This window comes from Peromyscus leucopus, chromosome 15 (assembly GCF_004664715.2).
Source record: "Peromyscus leucopus breed LL Stock chromosome 15, UCI_PerLeu_2.1, whole genome shotgun sequence".
Taxonomy (NCBI): Eukaryota; Metazoa; Chordata; class Mammalia; order Rodentia; family Cricetidae; genus Peromyscus; species Peromyscus leucopus.
Window position 1 is genome coordinate 18,162,217 of NC_051076.1, and position 23,536 is coordinate 18,185,752.

Consider the following 23,536-nt stretch of genomic DNA (forward strand, 5'->3'; position numbering starts at 1 on the left):
CCAACTCCCAAGGATGCTCAGGGACATGCTAGTGAGTCTCACGCTTGCTCAGTGTCTCACTCCAGGATGAGATCTGCAACAGACACCTTCCTCTTCTAAGCAAGCCATGCACGCACCCACCTGCCCCTCTTGCTTCAAGAAGTTCTCTGGCTTCTCCAGTAACCCTGCTCCCGCCAGCAGCCTCAGCCACAACTGCCACCGAACTCCCACTCAAACTCAGGTGGGGAAACTGAGGCCCTGAGAGAGGAGCTCAATATCCCCAAACCAACACATTTTATTAAGTCTATGATATCCTTTTCTTTATAATAATTATGTAAGCTAATTAAAGTTGCCTTACTTTAGGCAGGAATTATTCTACTTCCTATTTAACACTGACTGGATACGAATAGGAACTCTGCTAGACAGGTTTATATGTATTGGAATGAAAAAGTGGGAAAATAAAATACATTTAGACAAGGGCTCGGATACAGCTCAGAAGCAGAACTCTTGCCTACTGTGCATGAAGCCCTGGATTCAATCCCATGTCCATACAGCCACCTCATTTGGTTCAAAATTTTCTCTCTCTCTCTCTCTGACTCTCTCTCTGTCTCTCTCTCTCTGTCTCTCTCTCTCTCTGTGTCTGTCTCTCTCTCTTCTCTCTCTCTCTCTCTCTCTCTCTCTCTCTCTCTCTCTCTCTCTCTCTGTGTGTGTGTGTGTGTCTCTCTCTCTGTCTCTCTCTTTCTCTCTGGACTTAAGGAGAAAAATCTAAGAAATACTTGGTGATAAGGCCTGGTTTCTCCTGTGCTTGAAGGAGCCAGCCATCAGGGCCTGCGGGAGTCTCGGCTCGGCCACTGTTGATGTCTACACACCCAAAGTCTACACGGCCATCTTGTTAGACACATGTCATCACCTGTCACACTACAAACAAGAAAGTGAAGGCAGCTAAGCAACCACTGGCTATAAGTGCAGATCCCCTGTTTCTGCTAAGTGGAAATACAGAAGAAAAAGTCATCTTAGAACTGATAAAGACTATGGAGGACACTGGGCCAATTCCAACGACCTCATATGTGAGAGCCCCTGTTGTAAATGGTGGAGTTTGGTGGAGGCTGTGCCAAGGTCAGGCGGAGAAGCCTGCATGCATGTCTGTGTGAGGGCACCAGATCCCCTGGAACTGGAGTCACGGACAGTTGTGAGCGGCCATGTACATGCTTGGAACTGAACCCGGGTCCTCTGGAAGAGCAGCCAGTGCTCTTAACCCCTGAGCCATCTCTCCAGCATAAATATTTTTAAATAAAGCTTATCGCTAGCTTCAAGAACCTTTGAAATCCAACTGCAGTGTGGGATCCCTGAGGCCAGTAGAGCTATGCACCTGAAAGACCTCCTTCTTTCCTGTGCCCTGACTCACTTTTGTTCTGGCCCTTCTCCACTGTTTGGGCCCTGAGCCGGAAAAGTATGAGAGACACCATTTCAGGGTCAAACACCTCGGGACTTCCCCTGAATGACCAAACCCCACACCAAGTCACATGCCAGCAGACACCCCATCTTACTCACGTCAGGCGGAAGATGGCAGTCAGCCAAGGCAGCATCCCTGGAGACAGAGAACAGGTATTAGCACCCAACACTAGGTCTCTGGAGGCAGATACAATCACATCTTTGAGATTAAATAACCACCCCACTTCTTGCTGTGTAAAACAGGGTTTTCCTTCACCATCCAGTAAGTTACTCCCTTATGCTCTCATTCTTTGCTAGGCACAATCCCATGGTGGTGGGGGGGGGGGCAGGGATTAAAACAAAAACAAAACCCACAACCTTGCTAAAAAAAAAAAAAAAAAAAAACCTCTCAAGTTTGTCAATCGGTGGCATTATATAAGCTCCAGGGTCAAATCACAAAACTTCAACCAAGAGCTGGGAACGGGGATGTGGACTTCTGTAAAATGATTTCCAGATGGCAAAAAGAGTTGGGACAAAAAAAAAAAAAAAAAAAAAAAAAAACCAACAAACAGGAACAAGTCTAGAGAGCTGCAAAGTACCCAGAGCAGCCCTGGAGAGGAGAGAAGCATGTGGACATTCTGTGATCGCTGGTGTCTTACTACACTGGGTGGCTACCTGCTGGGAAAGACAAATATTTGCTCTCCACTCATTCAACAATGACTAAGACCCTACCAGATATCTAGTGCTGGGACAAGGCTGGAGGGGGGGGGCAGGGTTCCTGCCCACATCTGGCTCAAAATCTAGCAGACAAGTCAATAATTAACTCTTGCACAGGAACCGTAAGTGTGAGAGAGGAGTAACCACGACAAGTTGCCAGCAAAGCCCTGGGATCCACAGTCCTTTCTGCCTGCAGTTAATGGAGCCTTGCAGTGAGGGATCATTTTCAACACTATCTCCTTCTAGGTTCTTCTAGTCTTCGTGTTTCTGCTTCATGTGGAGGGCGCTTTCTCCAGCGTCGACCACTCACAGACCACAGTGCTGCTCTTGAACTCACTGAACCAGGGGTACAATGCCCAGACCTCCATCAATCATTACCGCCAGGCTGTACCCTCTGCCCTTTGAGCCACGAAAGCAACCAATCCTCGGGTACCAACCAGTTCATTTTCAAAGTCTTGTTGCCTGAGGAAGAAGAAGATGACGACGACAACCTCTGGAATCTGGCCTCACTGGAGACATAAAAAGGGAAAAAAAGATAAATAATTCTAAAATTCAGAAAGGTTAAATATACATTTCCAGTATTTTGCTTCCTAATCTTAGAGTTCAGGATCAAAGTTATTGACTCCAGTGGTTGCCACAAATATAAACTGCTTCAAAAAAAAAAAAAAAAAGATGGAGGCAATGCCACAAACCCATATGGCATAAAACTCTGTGTTGTATGGGCTGAAGAGCAGGGCCAGGGGGTTATCAAAGAACACACCTGTGTGTACACCCTCCAACCTCAGCACTGAGCTGGTCCACCCAAAGGAACTTCAGAGTGTTACCTGTTTCCAGTGCATTTCCTAACACATCCAGATCAATCTGGAATGCCGTATTTTATCCTACCAAATGACTGGGAAAACAGCCACAGAGGCTTCATTCCAGAGAAAGACGCCTGAGAACGAGTGGCCACAGGAACAGAGGGCGACAGGTGAACACATTACCCCTCCCCCCCCCCAGGAAGTAGTTCAGGAAAAGTAAGAATACTCGTAAGCCTCATCGTTGGAATGGGCCCACTTCAAACCACACACAGGACTGGAGAGATGGCTCAGTGGTTTAGAACACTGACTGCTCTTCCAGAGGACCTGGGTTCAGCTCCCAGCACCCACATGGGGCTCACAACCATCTGTAACTCCAGTTCCAGAGGACCCAACACCCTCTTGTGGGCACCCCTTCTGTCCTCTGTGGGTACCAAGCACACATGTCGTGCACAGACATGTGTGCATGCAAAACACCCATACATATAAGATAAAAATTGTAAATTGTAAAATTGCAAAAAAAATAAATACACATGTTGCATGCATACACACTATATTTTATCTAATCCAAGATACCAGTGGTGGCCAGATGCATAGTTGTTGTTTTTTTAATGAACCATTAAGAAACAAACAATGGTACCAGTTAAGCAATAACTGATAATCTCATGTCGGGCATGATGGTGCACACCTGTAATTATCCCAGCATTCACTTGAAGGCTAAGGCCGGAAGATCCTAGGTTCAAAGAAGACCAACCTGTGAGGCCAGGGCATGGGAGACATTTTCTCCAAAAAATAATAATAATAATAATAATAATAATAATAATAATAATAATAATAAAAGAGGCCGGGCGGTGGTGGCGCACGCCTTTAATCCCAGCACTTGGGAGGCAGGGCAGGCGGATCTCTGTGAGTTCAAGGCCAGCCTGGGCTACAAAGCGAGTTCCAGGAAAGGCACAAAGCTACACAGAGAAACCCTGTCTCGAAAAACCAAAAAAAAAAAAAAAAAAAAAAAAAAGAGGCATCCCAATTCTAAAGTCAAAGATGAGAAATGATGAGAAATGCTCAAGTGTGCAACTCAGAGTGGATGGACTGGCATGTTAAATACAGTGGTGGCATCTGTGTGTGTGTAATATGTGTGTGTGTGTGTGTGTGTGTGTACATATGCACACACTCACTAAGGTGCAACTATACATGCACACACCTGTGGTGACCAGGGGTCAACATCTGGCATCCCCCTCAGTCTCTCTTCATCTTATGACCTGAGAGTCTCTCACTGAACCTGGAGCTCAGCGCTTTGGCCAAGGTATAGAATAGATCACATTAGTACATTGCCATGTGCTATCTGAGCCCACAGAGGAGCTGGCTCACCTCACCCCTCGCAGCATTTCAGACCCAAACATATTTGTCTCAAAGTGTCCTCCAAGACCCCTTGTCTAAGAATAAGGTGCCCTCCCCAGTTCTGTGACACAGAGGGAAGAGAATAGCACTCGTGTGAAAGGACATGTCCTCAACAGTTAGAAAGTAAACCATGCTTCCCACAGCCTCTCCTGTGTGCTGAGGTAGGACCTTCATGCTCAGGCCCAAGCTGAGTGAGGTGTTGAAGGCCTCTTCTGGGGAGAAGGAAGCATCTCTCTAAATGTACCCTCCTTCCCCATCCTTCCACTGCAACATTTCAGGAGCTGAAGCAATGACCATGGACCACCAAGACAGACCTGGGAGTGGGCATCTGATGCCTCCCATCCACTACATGTTGCCTCATCCGACACAAGTTCCAGAGGTTCACAGCAACCAGACCAAACAGGAAAGTCTAGTTCTAGGATTCATCTTCACCTTTAGTAAGATGCACAGAACTGTCCCCACCCAGAGTAGAACCAGAAAAGCCTGAGGTCTGGCCAGAGAGCCTGTGCTTTGTTTGAGAGGCTTGTCCAACTTGAGCCCTAACCAAGAAAGAAGGAGGGCCGCTTCCCCACACCCGCCTCCCTTCTTGATCCCTAAGCCAACCCAGAGCAAAGTAACTCCCTTCCAATACGATGCTCTCAGAGAGATGCTCTCGTGTCCAAGGCGAGAAAGAAAATGTCATCATCCTCCCCTGGTGCAGTAACCCGAAAGGCAACGATGGTCCTCTACAGCCTGAAACCAGAGCCCCAGGAGAGAGTGGATCTCCAGCATCGGTTTTCTTCAGCACAGTTCTAAGCAGGAAGGCCTCAAGGGGGTCTTTGGTAGCCAGCAGAAGGAAAGATACAGCTCCTGGCTCCAGCCCATCCCAGAAATACACATACATACACATACATACACATACACATATCGATGTACACACATGTAAGCAAACATGCATCTACATACACACATACATGCACAATGCACACATAACTCACACTCAGAGGGATGCGTGATACGCTCACATTTTCAATTAAATGCTTTCTTTACCTGCCTGCTTCTGATACCAGAGCTATGCGGCCATAATCCCAGAATCTTCTCCTTATGATGGAAAACACCAGGACTAAAATCTAAAAGGAGAAGAAGAAACCAAGTCAAGAACACTGGCCGGCCAGGTTCTGAGGACAGCTGGACTCGGCAGCCTAGAGGAACCCCTCCAGCCCAGAAATAACACACAGCTTAGCAGCCTGACACCGTCCTCCACTCATCAGACAACCTCTGTCCCCTGGGCCATGTCACCAAGGCTGTCACATGGCCACAGGCTTGAGCGAAGTCTTCCTGCTCAAGCACATCAGCCACAGCAGACCCGAGTCAGAAGGTGAGGTCTGACCTCACCAGACTGGAAAAAACGCTCTCCCTCTACTTCATACCCAAACCGCCCTCACTAGATTGCCCAGGCTCACCTCTAACTCCTGAGTTCAACTGATCCTCCAGCCCAGCCAGTGGTAGCTGGGACTAAGGGTATGCACCTGGCTTGATTTTTCTTAATTATATTTTAATTTATTTTGAGTCAGATTCTTTGCATTTGTTCCTTCTTCTTCTTTCTTTCGTTGTTGTTGTTTTTCTTTTTTTTTTCTTTTTTCTTTTTTTGGTTTTTCGAGACAGGGTTTCTCTGTGTAGCTTTGCGCCTTTTCTGGGACTCACTTGGTAGCCCAGGCTGGCCTCGAACTCACAGAGATCCACCTGGCTCTGCCTCCCGAGTGCTGGGATTAAAGGCGTGCACCACCACCGCCCAGCCTTGTTGTTGTTTTTCAAGACAGGGTTTCTCTGTGTAGCTTTGGAACCTGTCCTGGAACTTGCTCCATAGACCAGGCTGGCCTCGAACTCACAGAGATCCGCCTGCCTCTGCCTCCCGAGTGCTGGGATTAAAGGCATGCGCCAACACCGCCCGGCCGCATTTGTTTCTTCTAAAAGCAGGCTTGCAGACCCCACACAGCAAGCACATCCAGTGAACCAACCCTGTCATGCCTTGTCACTCTAGGCTGTCCCAACCCCAAAGAGCTGGGTCAGATCAACAGGCCTATGTGACACCAGCAGCCCCTCTCTGCCTATTAGCTCCAGATGTCTGAGATGCTCCCTGCCTTCCCAGACCATTTGGTTCCACCCTGGCCCCCTCTCCCCGCAACCCACACAGGCTCCTTTGAGATTCAGAGAGAGGTGGAAAAGTAACATCTGGAATAGCACAGGCTTGCCCGCTCTGGTCAAAACTGGATTTATTTATGTATGTGTTTATCTAGTGCTGAGATGGAACCTGCACCTTAGACATACTAGATCAGTGCTCTATCACTGAGCAGAGTCCCTCCCAGAAACTGGGGTTTTAAAGGTGAATGTTGTTTCCTTAAGGGAAATCCATAAGCCCTGAGTTTCTGTAAGATTTTCTTAAGGTAAGTCCGGAAGTGGGTGACGTGTTTTGACAGGCAGATGAGTCACACTGGAGGACAAACACAAGTCCCTCAGCATTCGGTCACTCTGTCTGTCACTACGGCCTTGCCTCTGTGCACACAGTGTGGATATCTTCCCACACCTAGGTCTTCTTACACATGGCCCCCACTTGACCCCATAAATTCCTGCAATCAAAATCTACACTCATAGCCAGGTGGTGGTAGTGCAAGCCTTTAATCCCAGGCAGAAGCAGGTGGATCTCTCTCTGAGTTTGAAGCCAGTCTGGTCTATAAAATGAGTTCTAGGACAGCCAGGGCTACACAGAGAAATCCTGTCTTGAAAAAAACAAAACAAAACAAACAAGCAAACAAACAAAAACAAAACAAAAATCCATTGTGACTGTATAAGCCGTCATCCCATCTATTTGAGTAGCTGAGGCAGGAGGATTGCTTGAGGCCAGGTGCTCAGAGATCACTTCAGCAACATAGTGAGACCTTGTCCCTCATGAAATTTAGAAAGAAAAAAAAATCACTCCTCCCAGAACAGTCTAAATGAAAGTGACTTTCGTCCCAAGCAGCTACCTATTGGTGAAATTATTAAGGCCTCAATGGGGGTTGGAACTTCCAGATCAAAGCTGGAATGGCTACCCACTACAGCTACCCAACCCATCTGGGCTCTACCTAGTTCTCTCCAGGCGCCTCACCTTAGCCTAGCTCTCCCTATCCTGAAGGCATAGGACCCCACCCACCCCCTCTCAGTACACTGCCACACCTAGCCTGCTCCTCCCTTTTGGCCAAGTCCCACAAGCTTGGAGAACTGTTCTCCTGCCAATCGGATGGTGCTGAGAACACTCATTGGTAGTAGAGAGCCCTTTTTCGGGAAAGCCGAGGTGGTAACCAGCAGTTTCCCCTATCAGCCTCGATGAACAACAGTGTAGCAAATTTTAAGAGCAACAATGTAGACCTTAGTCCTAGGAACCAAAATTAGGAAGAAACGCCTTTCTGTGGTCACGTTTAGGGTCAGAAGTGGATGTGGGACCCTCTGCTCCCGCCTGGCAGGGACTGGGGTCCTCTGACTCCCTCCCCTCCTTTCCTAGCTTAGCTTAGCCACCCGTCCCGGACAGACCTAAGATACGAACTCCACCCTCCCATATACCCCATGCTCTCTGCTCTTAGAAGCTAGGGTCAAGGGAGCCGCTGCTCTGGGGGTGTTAGTGAAAAGACAGCGCATGTTAACGCCAATAAATCTAAACTAATCAGGCTGGGATGGGGCTCAGCAGGAAAGTACCTGTGGAGTATGCACAAGGCCCTGGATTCCACCCCCTAAAGCAAAACACACACAGACCCACACATACACACACACACACACACACACACACACACACACCTCAACTACTGTTGAGTCACTACAAAGATAATAACATCTCTTTCAAATGGGAGGAATCTTTGTGAACAGAGGCCCACATTAAAGAAAGAGACGCGCATCCCCTGAGGTCAGCTCCAGGAATCTATTTCTGGTTCTTGAGAGCCCCAGGCACCCCAGGGTGACAGGAAGTACTCACTCACACACAAGAAGTTGTGCCTGCTCCAACCCTGGTCCATACCCTCACACCTCTCATGCCACCCACCCTGAGGGCCAGGAGGAAGAGACCGGACTGGCTAGTGGCTCTGCACTCGGGATCATGATCACGCTGCCACAGGATCCCCAAGCCCTCCGAGGAAGGAATTATTACAGTGCTTCCAGAACTCAGGGTCTATCTGCACATGTCCAGGGCCCCAGAGCGTGCACGGGTGTATGTATCTACCTCACGCGCACTCCCTAGATGGTCCTAGAGAACAGGGGTTAAACTGAGAGAGGACCTTACCAGGAAGCAGACGACATCTATGAGCAGGACTGTGGGGATGCCTCCGAAGGTGACCCCCTGAAGCACAGTGCTGTTTTTGGCTGAGCTATAGCAGTAGGAGTCATTGGGGTGGTCCCCAAGGCCCAGGTTCCCACGGATGGACACCGCCTTGGACGGCCAGGGATCCAGGAATGGGGAGCTGGTCATCATGCCTTCTCTCCCTAGGGAACAAAGCAGAAGATGAGGGTGGGAGCTTTCAGTTTTCCCAGTCAGCACCGTCAGGAAAGCTGAACACCACACGGAAGAGGGCCTGGTGGAGCTCACAGACACCAGCTCCGTTCACGGGAATGGCCCAGACGGTCAGACGAGAGGACCCACCTGGGGACACGGTGAGCAGATGCCCCGAAGGGGGCAAATGAGGTAAAGGGATGGGGTGGTCAGAGGGGGTGGTCTGCTGTCACTGTGCTGAAGTTTCTCTAGCCTCAAGAACTGCTGGGAAAAAAGCTCCTGCAAGAGTCCTCAAGGCAACCAGAAACAAGCAGGAGAGAGGACCAGAAAGGCTAGGAAGAGGAAACCTCGGACACCAGCAAACTGGGATGGGAACAGCCAGGAACACTGTTGGTCGTCTGAGCCAAGGACAAGAGCCCTCTCCAGCTGTCCTCAAGAATGTCCCAGCACTCGGGAGGCAGAGCCAGGCGATCACTGTGAGTTCGAGGCCAGCCTGGGCTACCAAGTGAGTCCCAGGAAAGGCGCAAAGCTACACAGAGAAACCTTGTCTCAAAAAACCAAAAAAAAAAAAAAAAAAAAAAAAAAAGTCAGAGCTGGGATCTCCAAGACTGGTTGTACCTGGAATCAAGTCTCAGAAACTTAACAGCCACCCTATCTCCCAAACCAAGAATGTGGGTGCAGCAGGACTGAGCCTCGAACCCTGACTCTTCGCTCTGTAAGTGCCATCACAGGGTGCTTCCCTGAGAGAGGCAAAAGCGGGAGGGACAGCCAGAGAGGAGAGGCCTAGGCCCTCTCCTGGGCGAGGCTGGGGCAAAGCAGGCCCCTAGCTCCGCCCTCTCCCGTCGACACCTCCCTTCTAACAGAAGGTTCAGTGTTTCAGACAGACCCAGCTGCAGGCTGGGTGCTGCCTTGGAGGCTCCTGGTACCCCTGGCACATCCAATGGAAATCTCTCGAGTCTGTCCCCTGGCACTGAGGACTGAGGGCTTCGGGGCCCAGGTTCTGGCCCGCTCCTCACATCATTTATGAGTGGGGAGTCATAAGAAAGCACCTCCTCTTTGGGCTCCCACCTCCCCAAATCTGCTGAAATTGCAATTCCCAGAGGACTTTCTCAAAGTCGGGTTCTTCTCTCTGCTAGAGAGACTGAAGTATGAGGGACAAGAAAGGGGGTGGAGAGCTCTGAAGCCGATGTCTGAACTACCTAAAGTGCTGAAAAGTGTTCTGGGTCATGGTGGGGGAAGGGTCCCAATTCTGACTTCTGACACTGCTGTGCTGGGGCACACACACACACACACACACACAGTGCAATGAAATATGCGTGCTAGGAAGTGAGGGAAGGACATGGGAGCAGGGGCCCAATCCCAATTCTGGCTCCTGGGACTGCTCTGCTGGGGAACACACACACACACACACACACACACACACACACACACACACACACATTCTCGCAGTACAATGTGCCAGATAGGAAGTGGGAGCCAGGCCTAAGAGAATGGATCACTTTCTCCTCCTGAAGGAACTGGCAGTGGCTGGAGGAAGGAGTGGGTATGGTGCGATGGCCCTGGGGTGGTGGCTGTGAACAGTCATGGATGCCATCTCCACCTTGAAGCTGCTTTGTCTCCTCTAAACCTCAGCCAGAGGAGCAAGGACCCGTCTCAGAAGGCCTGCAGCCCAGCACGCAGGAGGAAATAGGAGGGTCGGGATTTTAAGGCCAGCCTCGGCTACAACAGAAAGCTGAGACCAGCAGACATGGCCCCAGGCTCAGTGCTGACACCTCCCGAGGCTTCAGGCACCCCTGGCACTAATGGAAATCTCCATGGAAGATGCTTCGAAGGAAAAAAAATCACCAGGACATCAGTACTTCAAAACATCCCTGCCTGGTGATGCAAGGCCTTGGATTGCCACACTTGCCGAGGGAGGAAGGGCAGTGGGGAGGTCCTCAGTTGGATCAGCACCCCTAGTTTCCCATTTTCAGTGAGTCAGGCCTCTGGCCTACTTCGAATTTCCTGCTAGGCTGTCCACTTTGACTTGTCCCTGCCACACCAACCTTCACAAACTGTCCCATGGCCACACAGATGACCCCAGTGCCACATCAGTCACAAGGGAGCCACCCTCTTCCAGTTTAGGAATTCAGAACAGAAACTCTTCTGCTCCCTGCTCCTGCTCACAGACCTGCCTAAATGTCTCTCTTCCCGCGTGCCCATTTTCTGGGTTTGCCCAGTGGGTTTCCTCCTACCTGGCTCTTCACCTAAACTCCCAGAATGAGATCTCCTCTGGCTCCCAGCGGTCCTCTGTGCTGCCCCGTCCCTCTCTCCTCACCCAGCAGCACCTGCAGCTCCAGCTTCCTGCCTCTTGTCCAGTGGCTCAAGGCCCTGCTAAAGTCAGGTGGCCTCTCCACCACTTCTGGCACTGTGGACTAGAGGTGGCATCCATCCCAAGCCAAACCCTCATACAGACCCAGAGGGCTTCTGCAGCACCCCAAGGTCCCCTAAGGCTAGAATCAGGGAAAGGGAAGCTAGACAGAGCAAACAAAGAAGGCTTGGAAAGAGAAAAGGAAAAACATCCTCGTAAATGTTCACAGAAGGACACTGTCCCGAAAGGGAGGGAGGGAGGCGCTGTGGTGGGGGTGGGAAGGGTGACTCACCAAAGTCACTCTTTCAGGGGCCTGGAGAAACAGAGAGGCCTCGACCCCAGGAGGGTACCTGTGGCTCCCCTTCCGTGACAGCCCAGTCACACTCCCAAGTCACTTTTCTCATGCCAAGAGAATTTACCAAGTTTGGTAAGGGAGGGCGGGTGTGGTGGTACACCCATTTAATCCCAATGTGCAGGAGGCAGAGGCAGGTGGATCTCTGTGAGTTCGAGGCCATCGAGGGTTACATAGCAAGACTCTGACTCAAAAATAAAACAAACAAAAAGAACTAAGAGAGCTAGCTCAGCCAGCAGGGAGGATAACCTGAGCCAGAGCTCAGACCGGCCTCCCAGTGGCCAGCCGTTCTGCCTCATGCAGACTCCAAGGGCAGCTGCTGTACCTCAGTGTCCCCCAAGGGCTACAATCCGGGAAATCAAATGCCTTTGAGGCCCATAGTGTCAGACTTTCAGCTCTTCCAGCCAGGGGCAACCAGTTCCCACCCCCGACCCCACCCCACCCCACCCCCAGCTGAGGGAAAAGTCAGAGGCTGCTCCTGGAACATTCCCGAGGCTCTCAATAAGCCAGCCCTTTCTTGCCTTCCCAAAGGAACATGCTCTGAGAGGGCAGGTGGGAGCGCACCCATTGAAGGGCAGCCAGACCAAACTGAGGAGCCTCTAGGGGTGTGGAAGTAGCCAAACTAGACCCTAAGGACTAGGAATGTGCGGCTCAGAGCAAAGCGCATGCCTAGAATGTGCAGCAAGGCCTGTGTCCAACCTCATCACTACGAAAGAGGGCGCGCGGGGCAGGGGAGTGTCTTTAAAAAAAAAAAAAGCAATTAGTCACTGTGGGCTCAGGAGCCCTACCTAGGTACCCACACTTAGCAGTAGTCACCATCCCATACTCAATGAACATACATATACGCAAATGCTCAGCATCACACCATCTCATTTCCACCACCACCACCCCCCCAAAAAAAACCCTCAACAGGGCAGGCCCTGGGACCCAACCAGAGCTTCAGGACAGAAAATATGTCCCCAGGTCCTTTGCAAAAGTCCCTACGAGCTATTGGTCCCTGCCTAGGGTTGAAAGACAGCAACTCCGCCCCACCCGAGGTCTCAGGTAGCCAGGCTTATCAGGTCCCTGGATAAGTTGTCGGATGTGGTTTCTTTACGGTCACAGCTCTCCAGGCTCTTCCCCGCGCCCCCGCTCCCCCGCCCTCCCCCAAGTCGCCAAGTTTCCTCCCCCGGATGCTACCAGGGCAGGAGTAGTCACCAGGACCGTACGAAGCCCTTACTCTAGCCGGGTCTAGCCTCGTAAGGAATTAGAGAGGGCTCCGAGGCTGCCCTCCGAGTTAGGCGGGGAGATCGGACCCGGCAGACAAACTCCAAAGCCCGCGGAGGAACAGGGAGGGACGTGTCCTGGCCACGCAGCCAGGGAAGGCTGTCAGGAAGTCCCAGCGGCGCGGGGTTTGATTGGCACCCTCTAGCCACCTGCCCGGCTACTGTCACCCCGCCAGCCGCCAGGGAAGGCGACCCGAGGCGTACTGCCGGGTGTGGACCCCGGCCGGTGCGTCCTGGGAGCGGTGGGTCGCGACCTCCCCCTGCTGGGCTCCCCTTCCCACTTTACCTGCGGCGGCGGCGGCGGCGGCGGCGGCGCGCGCCGAGGGGAGTGGTCTGGCGGTACCTGGCGGGGCGGGGCAGCGTCCCCACCACTTAAAAGTTACAAAGTGAAACTCCGGCGCCTCTTTGCACATGCGCAGAGCTGCGTCCACGCCTTACCTAATTTGGACTCTTTCGCCCGCGCCGGCGCCAGCTGGACCGCCAAGACCGTGCGCCAGGCAGTGAGCCCGTCTGTGGTTCCCTAGCCCTGGTTTACGCGTGACCGTCCTCGCCGAGATCTGCGGGCGGGATCAGACCGGCTAACGCCCACAAGGCCGGCAGAGGACGTCTCCAGACTGCTTTCCTTTGTGCCCCAGCACATCCCCCACGGAGAGGACACTGGGCCAAGCCTAGGATGGTCGCGGCGCGGGAGAGTATCTGCAAACGTTCGAGAGCGGCTCTGTGTGGGGTTGAATGTCCCCAGGAACTTCATAAGCTGGCCCAGCTGGGGCGCAGTGCCGGAGAGCACCGGGGCACTGTAGACCTACCCTGCCCCCGGCCATCTGTAGCCACGGAGAGACCCGCCGCGGTAAGGAGCCGGGACCTTGAAAGTTCCAGAGCTCTGTCCTGCCCTAAATAAAATACAGCATTTCTAGCGTTCCCTGGGACCACACCTTATTGCTCCGGCCCAGGCCACCAACGTTGCCAACTGGAGCCAAACACGCTGAGCATCCGGTGTGTTCTGGCTGGGACTTGGAGGTTTCCAGCGAACCAGCAGGCTCTGCACCTACCTGCTTTGCCCCCTCACCCGGGGCAGGACCGTCCATGGATGTGCTAGGGGAATGGACCTGTGGCAGGACCACTGCTGCAAACTACCCACTTGCAGGCCTCAGTTTCCACAAGGAAAAGTGTGGAACCAAAGCTGGCTGTGGAGTCCTTGCCAGCACCAGCCAGCTTCAGGCCTGAGCAGCTCCTCGTTCCCCAGGGCACAGCTTTGCTTCTTCTCTGACCTCACTTCCATGTCTGAGCTTTCATCTTCTACTGTAAAGATAAAAATATCCTCGCCACCTCCCTATCCCCGATTCTAGCCAGTGGCTATCTGAAACAGGGCGGCTTTCCTCCCTCAGACTTCCATCGTGTCTCCTTCAGCGCCTAGCTAACAGTTATTTCCCAGAACTCTGTTGTGTCCGGTCTTCCCCCAGCTCTGCCTGGCCATGCCCCTGCTCTGCTGCCGCCTGGCTTCTCCAGATCGCTGCTCATTCCCCTGGCTCCTCAGATGGATTCTGTCTGTCCTTCTCCCTGCTCCCGCTCCACACATCTTTAGCCCTCGGTTCCTGCCTTTGTTGATGATGCCAACACCTGTCTGGCCTGTGTCCTGGAGTCTAGCCCTAGTCCTATTAGGATGGACGGTGGCACCACTACCAAAGAAGAGAACAGATTAAGGGCGCTTGATAACGGAAGGCAAGGCTTTCCTACGGCTGCTCTTCAGTAGGTGACAGCTGTCTCAACGTCCAGAGAAGGCTGTGATGCGATGGATCAGAGTGTGAGATGACATAAAGAAAGCAGGAAACTGGAGGCTAAAGGTGTAGCTTAAGCTAGCAGAGTGCTGGGGTAGTATGCATGAAGCCTGCTTTGGATGCCTAGCACCATATAACCAGCCATGGTGGTGCGAGCCTGTAACCACAACACTGTTCAAGGTCTAGGCCAAGAGGATGGCTCTGGGGGTCAAAGCCTCTGCCATGAAATCCTGACTACCTGAGTATGAACCCCCAAAACCCACTGTTGAAGGAGAGAACCACCTCCCAAAAGATGCCCTCTGACTTCCACAGCACATGCTGGCTCTCTCTCTCTCTCTCTCTCTCTCTCTCTCTCTCTCACACACACACACACACACACACACACACACACACACACACACAATTTAATTTTTAAAATATTGAAGGTCATCTTTGACTGCCTATGGAGTTGGAGACCATCCTAAGCTGCATGACACTTTGTCTCAAAGAAATAATAACGCTAAAATAAAAAACCAAACAGCTCCAAATTGAGACCCTCTCAAAATAAACAAATCCAGGGTGTGAGCTGGACTAGCTCAGATGTGCCAATCAGTGTGTAAAGTAATTATTAAAGCATTGGTTCCTCAAACCACAACTATGGAAGCTGGGGATTGCTCCTGTTTACTGAGTCAAGATGAGAAGTGTTAGGAGACAGACTATGGAATTTTCAGCTAACAGCTGTGCAGACTCACGGGGAGACTAAAAGGTCCCTTCCTGGGCTGAGACCCTGCATCGCTTATTTCTTTAAAGTCTCTGTACACGTGGTATCCTGCCATGTTCCAGACAATGCTGTAATGCTCCCGGTATCAGTCTGAGAGGAGTGAGCCCTGTTCTTCTAGAATTATGAATGACATTGATTTTTTTTTTTTTTGAGACAGAGTTTCTCTGTGTAGCCTTGGCTGTCCTAGAACCGGCTCTGTAAAACAAGCTGTCCTCGAACTCAGAGATTCACCTGCCTCTGCCCCTGTCTCAAAAAACAAAACAACAACAAAAGTTACAGAACAAAACATACTTTATTCACATCTAGCAAAGTCCATATTACCTAGGCTGAGCGTGTTTGATACACTTGTTTCTTAGGTCCCAAGTTAAGACCGGGGCTCAGCCCAGATCCAGTGACAATTAGGAATTCTGTCCTTAGCTTACAGTAACTATACATGTAAGTGCTTTAACATATAGTGCAGTGAACAATATGAAGAACAGAGATGACTAGGTAGGGCCCCCTAGTGGCCAGTGAGTCACATTCCTTGAAGGTAAAATCTAGGGGATGAGGTCTTTCCAGAGGAAGCAAATGCAGAGCTCATCGAAGAGCACACAGACAGGCATTAGCCCCCTCAGGGATTCAGAATCCCCATCTCTTCCGGTACAATAGAACACTTCAGATATACATGGAAGTAACATCCTTGGGGATGCCACTTCCTGTGCCTATGGCTCCAGCGTCCTGGGTATGGGCGCCCCATCGGAGGCACAGCTACACTTCTGTACCCTCATGTTGGGCAGGCTGACCACCTGAGGCCTGGTCCTGCCTCCCTCCTTGATGCTGACAATCATGGGCAGGGAAGTCATCTCTGAGGCAATGCACTGCCGTGGCCCCAGAAATGGCCACTTGATGGTCAGGGACTCTGGCAGCTGCAGGCAGCTGCCCACACACTCATAGATCAGGAACCCTGGGGGTTCGAGGATCCAGTTCTCCGCCCACTTCATCCCCTGCAGGTCCAGATACATTTCTTGGCGACAGCATCGGGTGCCTTCAGTCACAGGCGCCTCCGGGTCACAATTGCCTTGAGCTCTGTGGGGATGAGACAGCAGAGGTCAGCTGAGAAGCCTAAAATCAGAGGGCATCTGGGAGGGAGAGTTAAGATCCAGCTCCCCACTGGGCTGGGCGGTAGTGACACAGGTCCTTGATCCCAGCACTTGGGAGGCAGAGGCAGGCGTATCTCTGTGAGTTCAAGGCCAGCCTGGTCTATAGCACTAGTTCCAGGACAGCCGGGGCTACACAGAGAAACCCTGTCTCAAACAAACAAACAAACAAACTCTCGCAGTATTCAAGAATTGGGCTGAGTGTATGGCTCACTGGTATATTGTGAAGCCCTGGGTTCCAACCCTATCGCCACAGCAAAGGAAACAACTGAATTGGAAATATATGTGGGGGTGACTAGAACTAAAAATAAATAACATTTACTGGGGGCTTCCTAACAGGCAGAGGGACTTTTCTGAATATTCACACACTCTGACTCTGTCATTTCACAGCTAAGTCAGACTTCCCATCTGTCTCTGGATTTCGCTTATCAGTTTAACCCCCAGCGCCTACCCGTAGTCCTTGAGGTCCAGCGTGTGCAGCTCCAGCTGTGGCTCGCCCTGTCCCTCGCTGCCCGGCGCCCCTTGCGCAGCAAACCGGACCAACTTGTGTGCGCTCCAGGTCCCCGGGCCCAGGTGCTCCCTCTGCACCGACACCTGCAGCAGCAGCGGCTGCCTCGGCCGGCTCAGCTGCTGCCAGAAGTTCACGGCCTCGGTCACGTCGAAGGCCTTCCAGCCGCTCTCGTAGATGGACACGAGCCTGAGACACAGCGGCGAGTCAGGAGGAGGAGTCTCTGGTCCCGCCCTGTCCCCATCGTCCCATCCTCTGCTGCTCCCCTCCCCCAGCAAGGCCGATCCGAGCTCCCCAATCCCTCCCCCCGACCCCGACAGAGAGAGAGAGAGAGAGAGAGAGAGAGAGAGAGAGAGAGAGAGAGAGAGAGAGAGAGGGAGAGAGAGAGAGCTATAACCAACATACCTAGAGTCGATGAGGGCGGTGCGGTTGGAGCCGTCCTCGCGGAAGCGTAGCCACTCAATGGTGACCCGAGCCCGGGCACTGTGAGGGGACAGCCTCTTTTGCCTCCGGAGAGCAGTTCTGGGGACCGGTTCCTGGAACAGCCGCAGCACGGCCTGCACCAGCTCGCTATTGGGCGGCAGCCGCTGCTCCATGCCGAACACGAGCAAGTGTGTGGAGGTCTCGGACACCAGGAACCTGCCTGCCACCTCTGTGAACGTGGACAGAGTCAGTCGGGCCTCTATTGGCACCAGATAACCTCCCGAGCGGCAAGACCCAAGGCCAAGATTCCTTTCTAATCCACAGGAGAACTGGGAGCCGGAAGCCCATGAACACCGTGGAAAAAAGAGGTGCCTCTCCGTTTCTAGGGTTTGTAAATTTTGCGATGAGGCCCTGGATGCTGAAACAATCGGTAGGGTTGTGTCTTTTTTATTATCCACTTCCACCCCTGGTGGTGGCTTTGGAACCCTGTGCAAGGAAGGAGCTGGCTGGCTGGGTTCAAGGGCTCAGCAACGCAGGTTCTTTGGGGAAGGTTGCGGAGAAGATGGGTGAGGAGTACAGAGTCAGGCTGCAGAGGCTGGAGACTGGAAATCCAAGGTCACTAGTGGTACTGTGCCTTTCTTAAGGGGCAGACTCTCTCGTGAGGATTTCTGCTCAATGGCACATCCATGAAAGAGGAACGGGAGCCTATGAACATCTTTATCAGGACCACTGAACCCTAGTGCAAAGGTTAAGGACTTGTCACATTCCTAAATGGCATCAGTCAATGTGTTCCCTAACACCCGAGGCTCTAGGAGAGCAAGGTGGTCACCTGAGCTGCCGGCTACACCTATTCTCAGCAGTCATCTCTATTGCCTGCTCAGAACCAGCATCCTTATGTCTCCAGGCCTCGGTACCATAGAAGAGTGAATTTGGGGGTGTGGCTGTGCCCTAGGACCGATTCCAGCCGGAAGAGGCGATGCTACCATGCTGGCCCTTGCTATCGTGACAGCCGGATGCCTGTGCTCTCACTCATCCAAATTTTCTGTTACCCAGGACTGCCTCGACCCAGTCACTGTTCTCTGTCCATGGCAAGACAGTCTGCCACTATTCCAGGTGGTGACTCCAAGAAGTTCTATGTGGCCTTGACCTCTCCTGGGGCTCTGTTTTCCTCCACCCTCCTCTCTCTGCTCCTGAATTTCCCCGGCAAGTTCAGCCCCCCTTTTCTTATTCCCCCAAGGGTCCTTCAGTGTGCAGCCGGGTCCCAGACCCAGCCACCCTCCCAGATCTGCACACCCTCTAGCAACCCCCTCAGACTACGACCCCGTGACTTCCACTCTGAGCCCCACAAAGCAAGAGCCCACTGACATCACAAGTGGGAGAGCATGGTGAGCCTGCCTTTCCTAGAGGCGAAGGACGTGGGAAGGCTTACCTCGAAAGTTCTGGCTGAACCTCTTCCCTCGGGAGCGGCTGGCGTGGCTGCGTTGCAGCTGAGCCACGTACTGGGCCCTCACGTGGGAGGGGATGGCCAGCCCCTCCACATCAGCCTTGTCCAAGACCGGCGGCTCAGTCAGCTGCAGCTGCTGCAGTAAGCTGCCCAGGACCTGCTCGCCAGTCAGAGCTGCCCCGGGGCCGACCAGGGACAGTGCCCAGAGTGCCCAGCAGAGCCACAGGGACCGCATGGTGCTGCCCAGGAGGAGGAGCTGTGGATGCGTGTCCCCCTGAGGTGTCCTGAAAGGGTCTTGAGTCTACTGAGGACTGGGGCAGACCGGCTTTATAGCTGGCCCTGGGTGGGGGGTGGGGAAGAAGGAGGAGGGAGGTCACACCCCTGGGACCTCCTGGGAGCTCAGCATGAAACAAGCCCCTGAACCCTGAGGAGGGGCTGTCTAGAAAGGACACAAAGGCCTGTCTGGACTGAGAACATCTGGCCACCACTGTCTGTCAATATGCCTCAACATTGACTTAAGGGTGCCTGACCAGTTAAAATATTCAAGGTGGACGCAGTAATAGCTCAGTGGTAAGAGCACTCGCCCTGCACGCGTGAAGCCCTAAATACAAGCCCAGCACAGACTGGGGGACTGATCTCGGAGAAGATGCGGAGGGTCCATTCTCTGCTGGGTGCCTGCTCCCAGTGTCTGGAATGTGCACCTATAATCTTGTTCATTGCCGCTCCCAAACTCTGGAAAGATCCACATGCCAATCAACACCTGGGCTCTCCAACCGACTTGCCTCGCAGTACACCTGGCCAGGTGTTCCAAAGACTTCTGGGGCTGATAAGAGCCAGCATGTCCCACTTTGGGGAGGATTCCTTGGCCACAAAGCCTGGGGCTGGCCAGTAAGGAGCCCCATCCTTCCCTTTCCTTGCTCTATGGGAATTAAAGTTGAAAGTCCACCCTCCCCCAATTTTTGAGCCAAGAGAATAGCGGCCCAGAGAAAGGGCAACATAAAGATCAGTGCCCACTGCTGAGTGGTGGCGGCGCACACCATTCATTAATCCCAGCACTCCGGACACAGAGACAGGTGGATCTCTGAGTTCAAGGCCAGCCTGGTCTACAGAGCGAGTTCCAGGACAGCCAGGGCTACACAGAGAAACCCTGTCATGAGAAACCAAAAAAAAAAAAAAAAGACTAGTGCCCACAATAGTCAGTGCTTTCCATATCTCTAGTTATTTCCTGCCAAGTCTGCCCCAGGCACTTGAAGAAAGTTAGAAAGACTCAATGCCAATGTATGTGGCCGGAGTAGGCGCCCGAGGTGTGTGTGTCTATATTCCTCGGTCTACTAAGCCTCCTCCAAGACACCGGCCGGACACCTGGATGTGGATTTGCGAGCTGGTTAAAGAATTGTATTAGAGAAATAAAATTGAGCCGCCCACCAGGAGTAGAGCTGCTAAATAAAACCCGAGACTGAATTCAGGACATGATTACACTAATATATTATTCACTGTTTACCTATGATTTGCATTACACCAGTATCTAGAGCTTTTATTTGCGGATTCTGGCAACCTCAGTCGGGGGCTAAAGAGAAAAGCCAGAGTGGATTGCAAGACTTGGTGTGGTGTTCCATGGCTCTCCAGCAGGGCCACCCTTTGTCATGCAGAAGAGCAGCTGTCTTCCCCACCATTCCGGCCTGGGTCTGACCCAGGTCAGGCTGGAGATTGGAAAGCAGCCCCCAAACCAGGTCTTTGGCCCATTCCAGGAGAGGGGACCCCTGGAATGAAGCCTGGTGCTCTCTACACAATGCGTTTCCTAACTGTAGGCCAGTGTTAAGGGCCCAGGGGAGGGCAGTGGCCCAGTCATGCTGGGAATGAGGGCTGAGGTCAGAGAGAAGCCTGGTGTCCCCCAGGCCCCTCCCCACTCTCTGGCTCTTATGATTTGACTCCAGAGGTTGGGCTGCCCGGTGAGGGCTGGGACATCACACCGCAGTGGGAACAGGACATCATTTTAGGACTTCAGAGTAGAGACCATCTGGAGTAACATCAGACCCAAGGACCTCTAAGGTCAGGGAATCGAAAGTCCAGGATAGTCTTTTCAGGAGAGTCCAGGACAGTCTTTCTAGGAGAGCTCCAGGTGTCTGGGTCCCCTCACTGGGCAGGGACAGACATTTTGTGTTTGCTTGGCAAGTACACCAAGGCCAGCTCAGGTGCCACAGGTGGCCTGGCCGCACATCATGGAGCTCCCTAACCCCTGCCCGGGGCTGTGTGGCCCCTGGGAGGCAGTGCAGAGGGGCATCCAGACCTGCCCTGGGTGGCATCCCAGTTCTCCCAGAGCACCTCAACTTCCTAGGTCAAAGAGGGGATACCAAACATTTCAGGCCACCGGTCCCTTCTCTGTCCTGCCAAAGTTCACATGCTGCCATAGTCACCAGCTGGCTCTGCAGACCTTAGACCCACTTCCAAGGATGTGAGTCTCCTCTGGGGAAATGGGGGAAAGGTACTTCTTACACCAGAAATTAGTCCAGTTAATTAGGATGCCCACAGAATTCCTAGTTAGTCTCTTGGTACACAGTAGGTACTCAAGAAATGTCAACCGTCTCTTGCACTGTTAAGTTTCTTGAGTGGTGAACTTCCTAAAATGTAAGTTGACATTTTTCTTTTGAAAATAATTAGAATTCAGCAAATTCAAACCTGTGGAAGGGAGTGTAGGAAGAGGCAGGCTCTTCCCTGTCTCCTGCCTGCTCCTTTTACAAATATCCTGCAAATGTTCTCCGCATCATGAAGATTCTACTATCATTATCTGCACACTGTGTTTCAAAAGTATACAATTTTTAGTTTTTAAAAGTCATCCTTACAGATTGGGGGGGGGCGGTTTAACTGGGTTTTCAGTTAGGAGTTTGGTGGGATATGGGTGAGGGTATGTTCTGCTTTGTTGGGTGAGTTGGATTTTGTTTTGTTTGTGCACAGTGCTGGGATTGGACCCCGGGGCCTTAGGGATGCTAAGCATGTGCTCTGCACTGAGCTACAGTCCAGCCCCAATTTTATTTGAAGAGATGGGCTTTACTATGTTCCATTGCCTCGCTTGCAACTGCTGAATTTAAGTGATCCCCTGCCTCAGCCTCCACAGTGGGTTAAAAATACAGGCATGGGCCACCATATCCCATTCCAAATTTTATATTTTTTCCCAAGCTGTGTTTCTAATTTATATATTTTTTTCAATTTGTGTTGTTTTTATGGAGGCACAGAGTATGGTATGTATGTAACTAACAGAGAAGGACTTTTAAGAGTTAATTCCCTCCTCTCACCACGTTGGCCCTGGTTGTGAGGCATCTCACTGATCCATATTTTAATTTTTAAAAGCTTTTGTACATGTATATACTTCATATTGAGCACATTCCTCCTTGTACCCTTTGTACCCTCCCCTTTTCCTCTCTCTTCTATTGGTCCTCCTTAGAACCCTAGACGGTTCTACTTTCACGAAAGAGATATATATATATATAATTTTTTGTACCCACGTACACTCTAGGAGCCAAAATGAGAGATAAGATGCAATATCTGTGTTTCTGAGATTCATTTAATTCCCTTAGTATGGTTATCTCCAGTTGCGTCCGTTTTCCTGAAAACATCCCGACTTCATCTTCACCTGCGGAAAACTCTGCCGTCGATCCACTCGACCTTTTCCTTTTCCGTTCCTCGGTGTTGAGACATCGGGGTTGGTCCCCTAACTCGCTGTTGTGACTAGAGCTACAACAAGCACATCAGTGCAAGTGTCTCTGTGACGTGTCAGCCTGTTGGGGTTCTTTGGGCAAATACCCAGGAAGGCTTTAACCGAGTCCTGTGGAAATTTTCCTGTTATTTTCGTATAGAAGCCTCCGTCCGTACTGAGTTTCGCAGTTATTGGACTGGTTTACATGCCCAGCAGCAGGGGTTAAGGATTCCCTTTCATCCACACCACCATCAACGTTTGTCCTTCGTTTTTCTTTTTTCCCCTTTTCCTCCCTCCTTCCAGCTCCCCTCCCTCAAGCCCCTCCCTCCCTTCCAGCGACCCTCCCTCAAGCCCCTCCCTCCTTCCAGCGACCCTGCCTCAAGCCCCTCCCTCCCTCAGGCCCCTCCCTCCCTTCCAGCTACCTTCCCTCAAGCCCCGCCCACGCCCTTCCCACCACTTTCAGGTTTGATTATTTGTTATATGCGGGCGCGCGCGCGCGCACACACACACACACACTCACTTACTCACAAACATATGTAAATACAGCCCGCTGACCCTGTTTTTGTTGTGTGTACATGCTCTCAGGGCTGACCACTCTGCAGTGGACAACCAATAAGGGGCCCACCCGTGGGAGAGGCTGACTCTCCCTCTCCCCGAAGACATTAATTACGTGTAGTTCAACGTCTAGGGGTGGGGCCATAAGAAATTTTCACCTCTCCATGTTGACATGTTCCCAGTTTTATATTTTAAGCAGTCCGGAAGACAGTCTCTCTCACCCAGGATCCCCTCCCAGGAGACAGTCAGCCTTAGGTCGACGGGTCCTGGAGGTCCACTTGTTTACCTTGACACTTAGCCTCGGCCTCTTTGCAATCAGACCTTATTTATTGTGGCTGTGAGTCGGGTGGCAATTGAGACACAGTCATAGCTTATTTGGTTATTTGTTTGTCTCGGTGCTGAGAATGGAATCCAGGGCCTCCTGCATGCTAGACATGTCTCTGTTTTTCTGATGTTAGCAAGC

At 51.8% G+C, this 23,536-nt stretch overlaps 2 protein-coding genes across 2 annotated transcripts in view; both read right to left on the bottom strand.

Moving 5' to 3' along the window:
* Tmem63a (transmembrane protein 63A) overlaps positions 1-13,213 on the bottom strand; it is a 36,482-nt gene extending 23,269 nt beyond the window's left edge. Inside the window, 6 exon segments of the mRNA XM_028865436.2 lie at positions 1,531-1,567; positions 2,561-2,588; positions 2,591-2,636; positions 5,352-5,431; positions 8,608-8,807; positions 13,068-13,213. Of these exon segments, the coding sequence (XP_028721269.1) occupies positions 1,531-1,567; positions 2,561-2,588; positions 2,591-2,636; positions 5,352-5,431; positions 8,608-8,807; positions 13,068-13,194 (518 nt within the window). The 5' untranslated portion in view covers positions 13,195-13,213.
* Positions 13,214-15,575: 2,362 nt separating this feature from the next.
* LOC114690714 (left-right determination factor 1) lies at positions 15,576-19,107 on the bottom strand. Its single transcript, XM_028865597.2, has 4 exons — positions 18,813-19,107; positions 17,366-17,612; positions 16,904-17,149; positions 15,576-16,381 (listed from the first exon to the last, which is right to left on the bottom strand). The coding sequence occupies exons 1-4, from the start codon at positions 19,060-19,062 to the stop codon at positions 16,018-16,020; spliced, it is 1,107 nt and encodes a 368-aa protein (XP_028721430.1). The 5' UTR covers positions 19,063-19,107; the 3' UTR covers positions 15,576-16,017.
* Positions 19,108-23,536: the final 4,429 nt, after the last annotated feature.

What these genes read in the sequence shown, in the direction of transcription:
- LOC114690714 (XM_028865597.2), bottom strand. Translation starts at nt 19,062, where the DNA reads ATGCGGTCCCTGTGGCTCTGCTGGGCACTCTGGGCACTGTCCCTGGTC. An exon ending in GTTCAGCCAGAACTTTCGAG is followed by an intron (nt 17,613 to 18,812) that starts GTAAGCCTTCCC and finishes CCACGTTCACAG; the next exon opens with AGGTGGCAGGCAGGTTCCTG. An exon ending in CTGGACCTCAAGGACTACGG is followed by an intron (nt 16,382 to 16,903) that starts GTAGGCGCTGGG and finishes TCATCCCCACAG; the next exon opens with AGCTCAAGGCAATTGTGACC.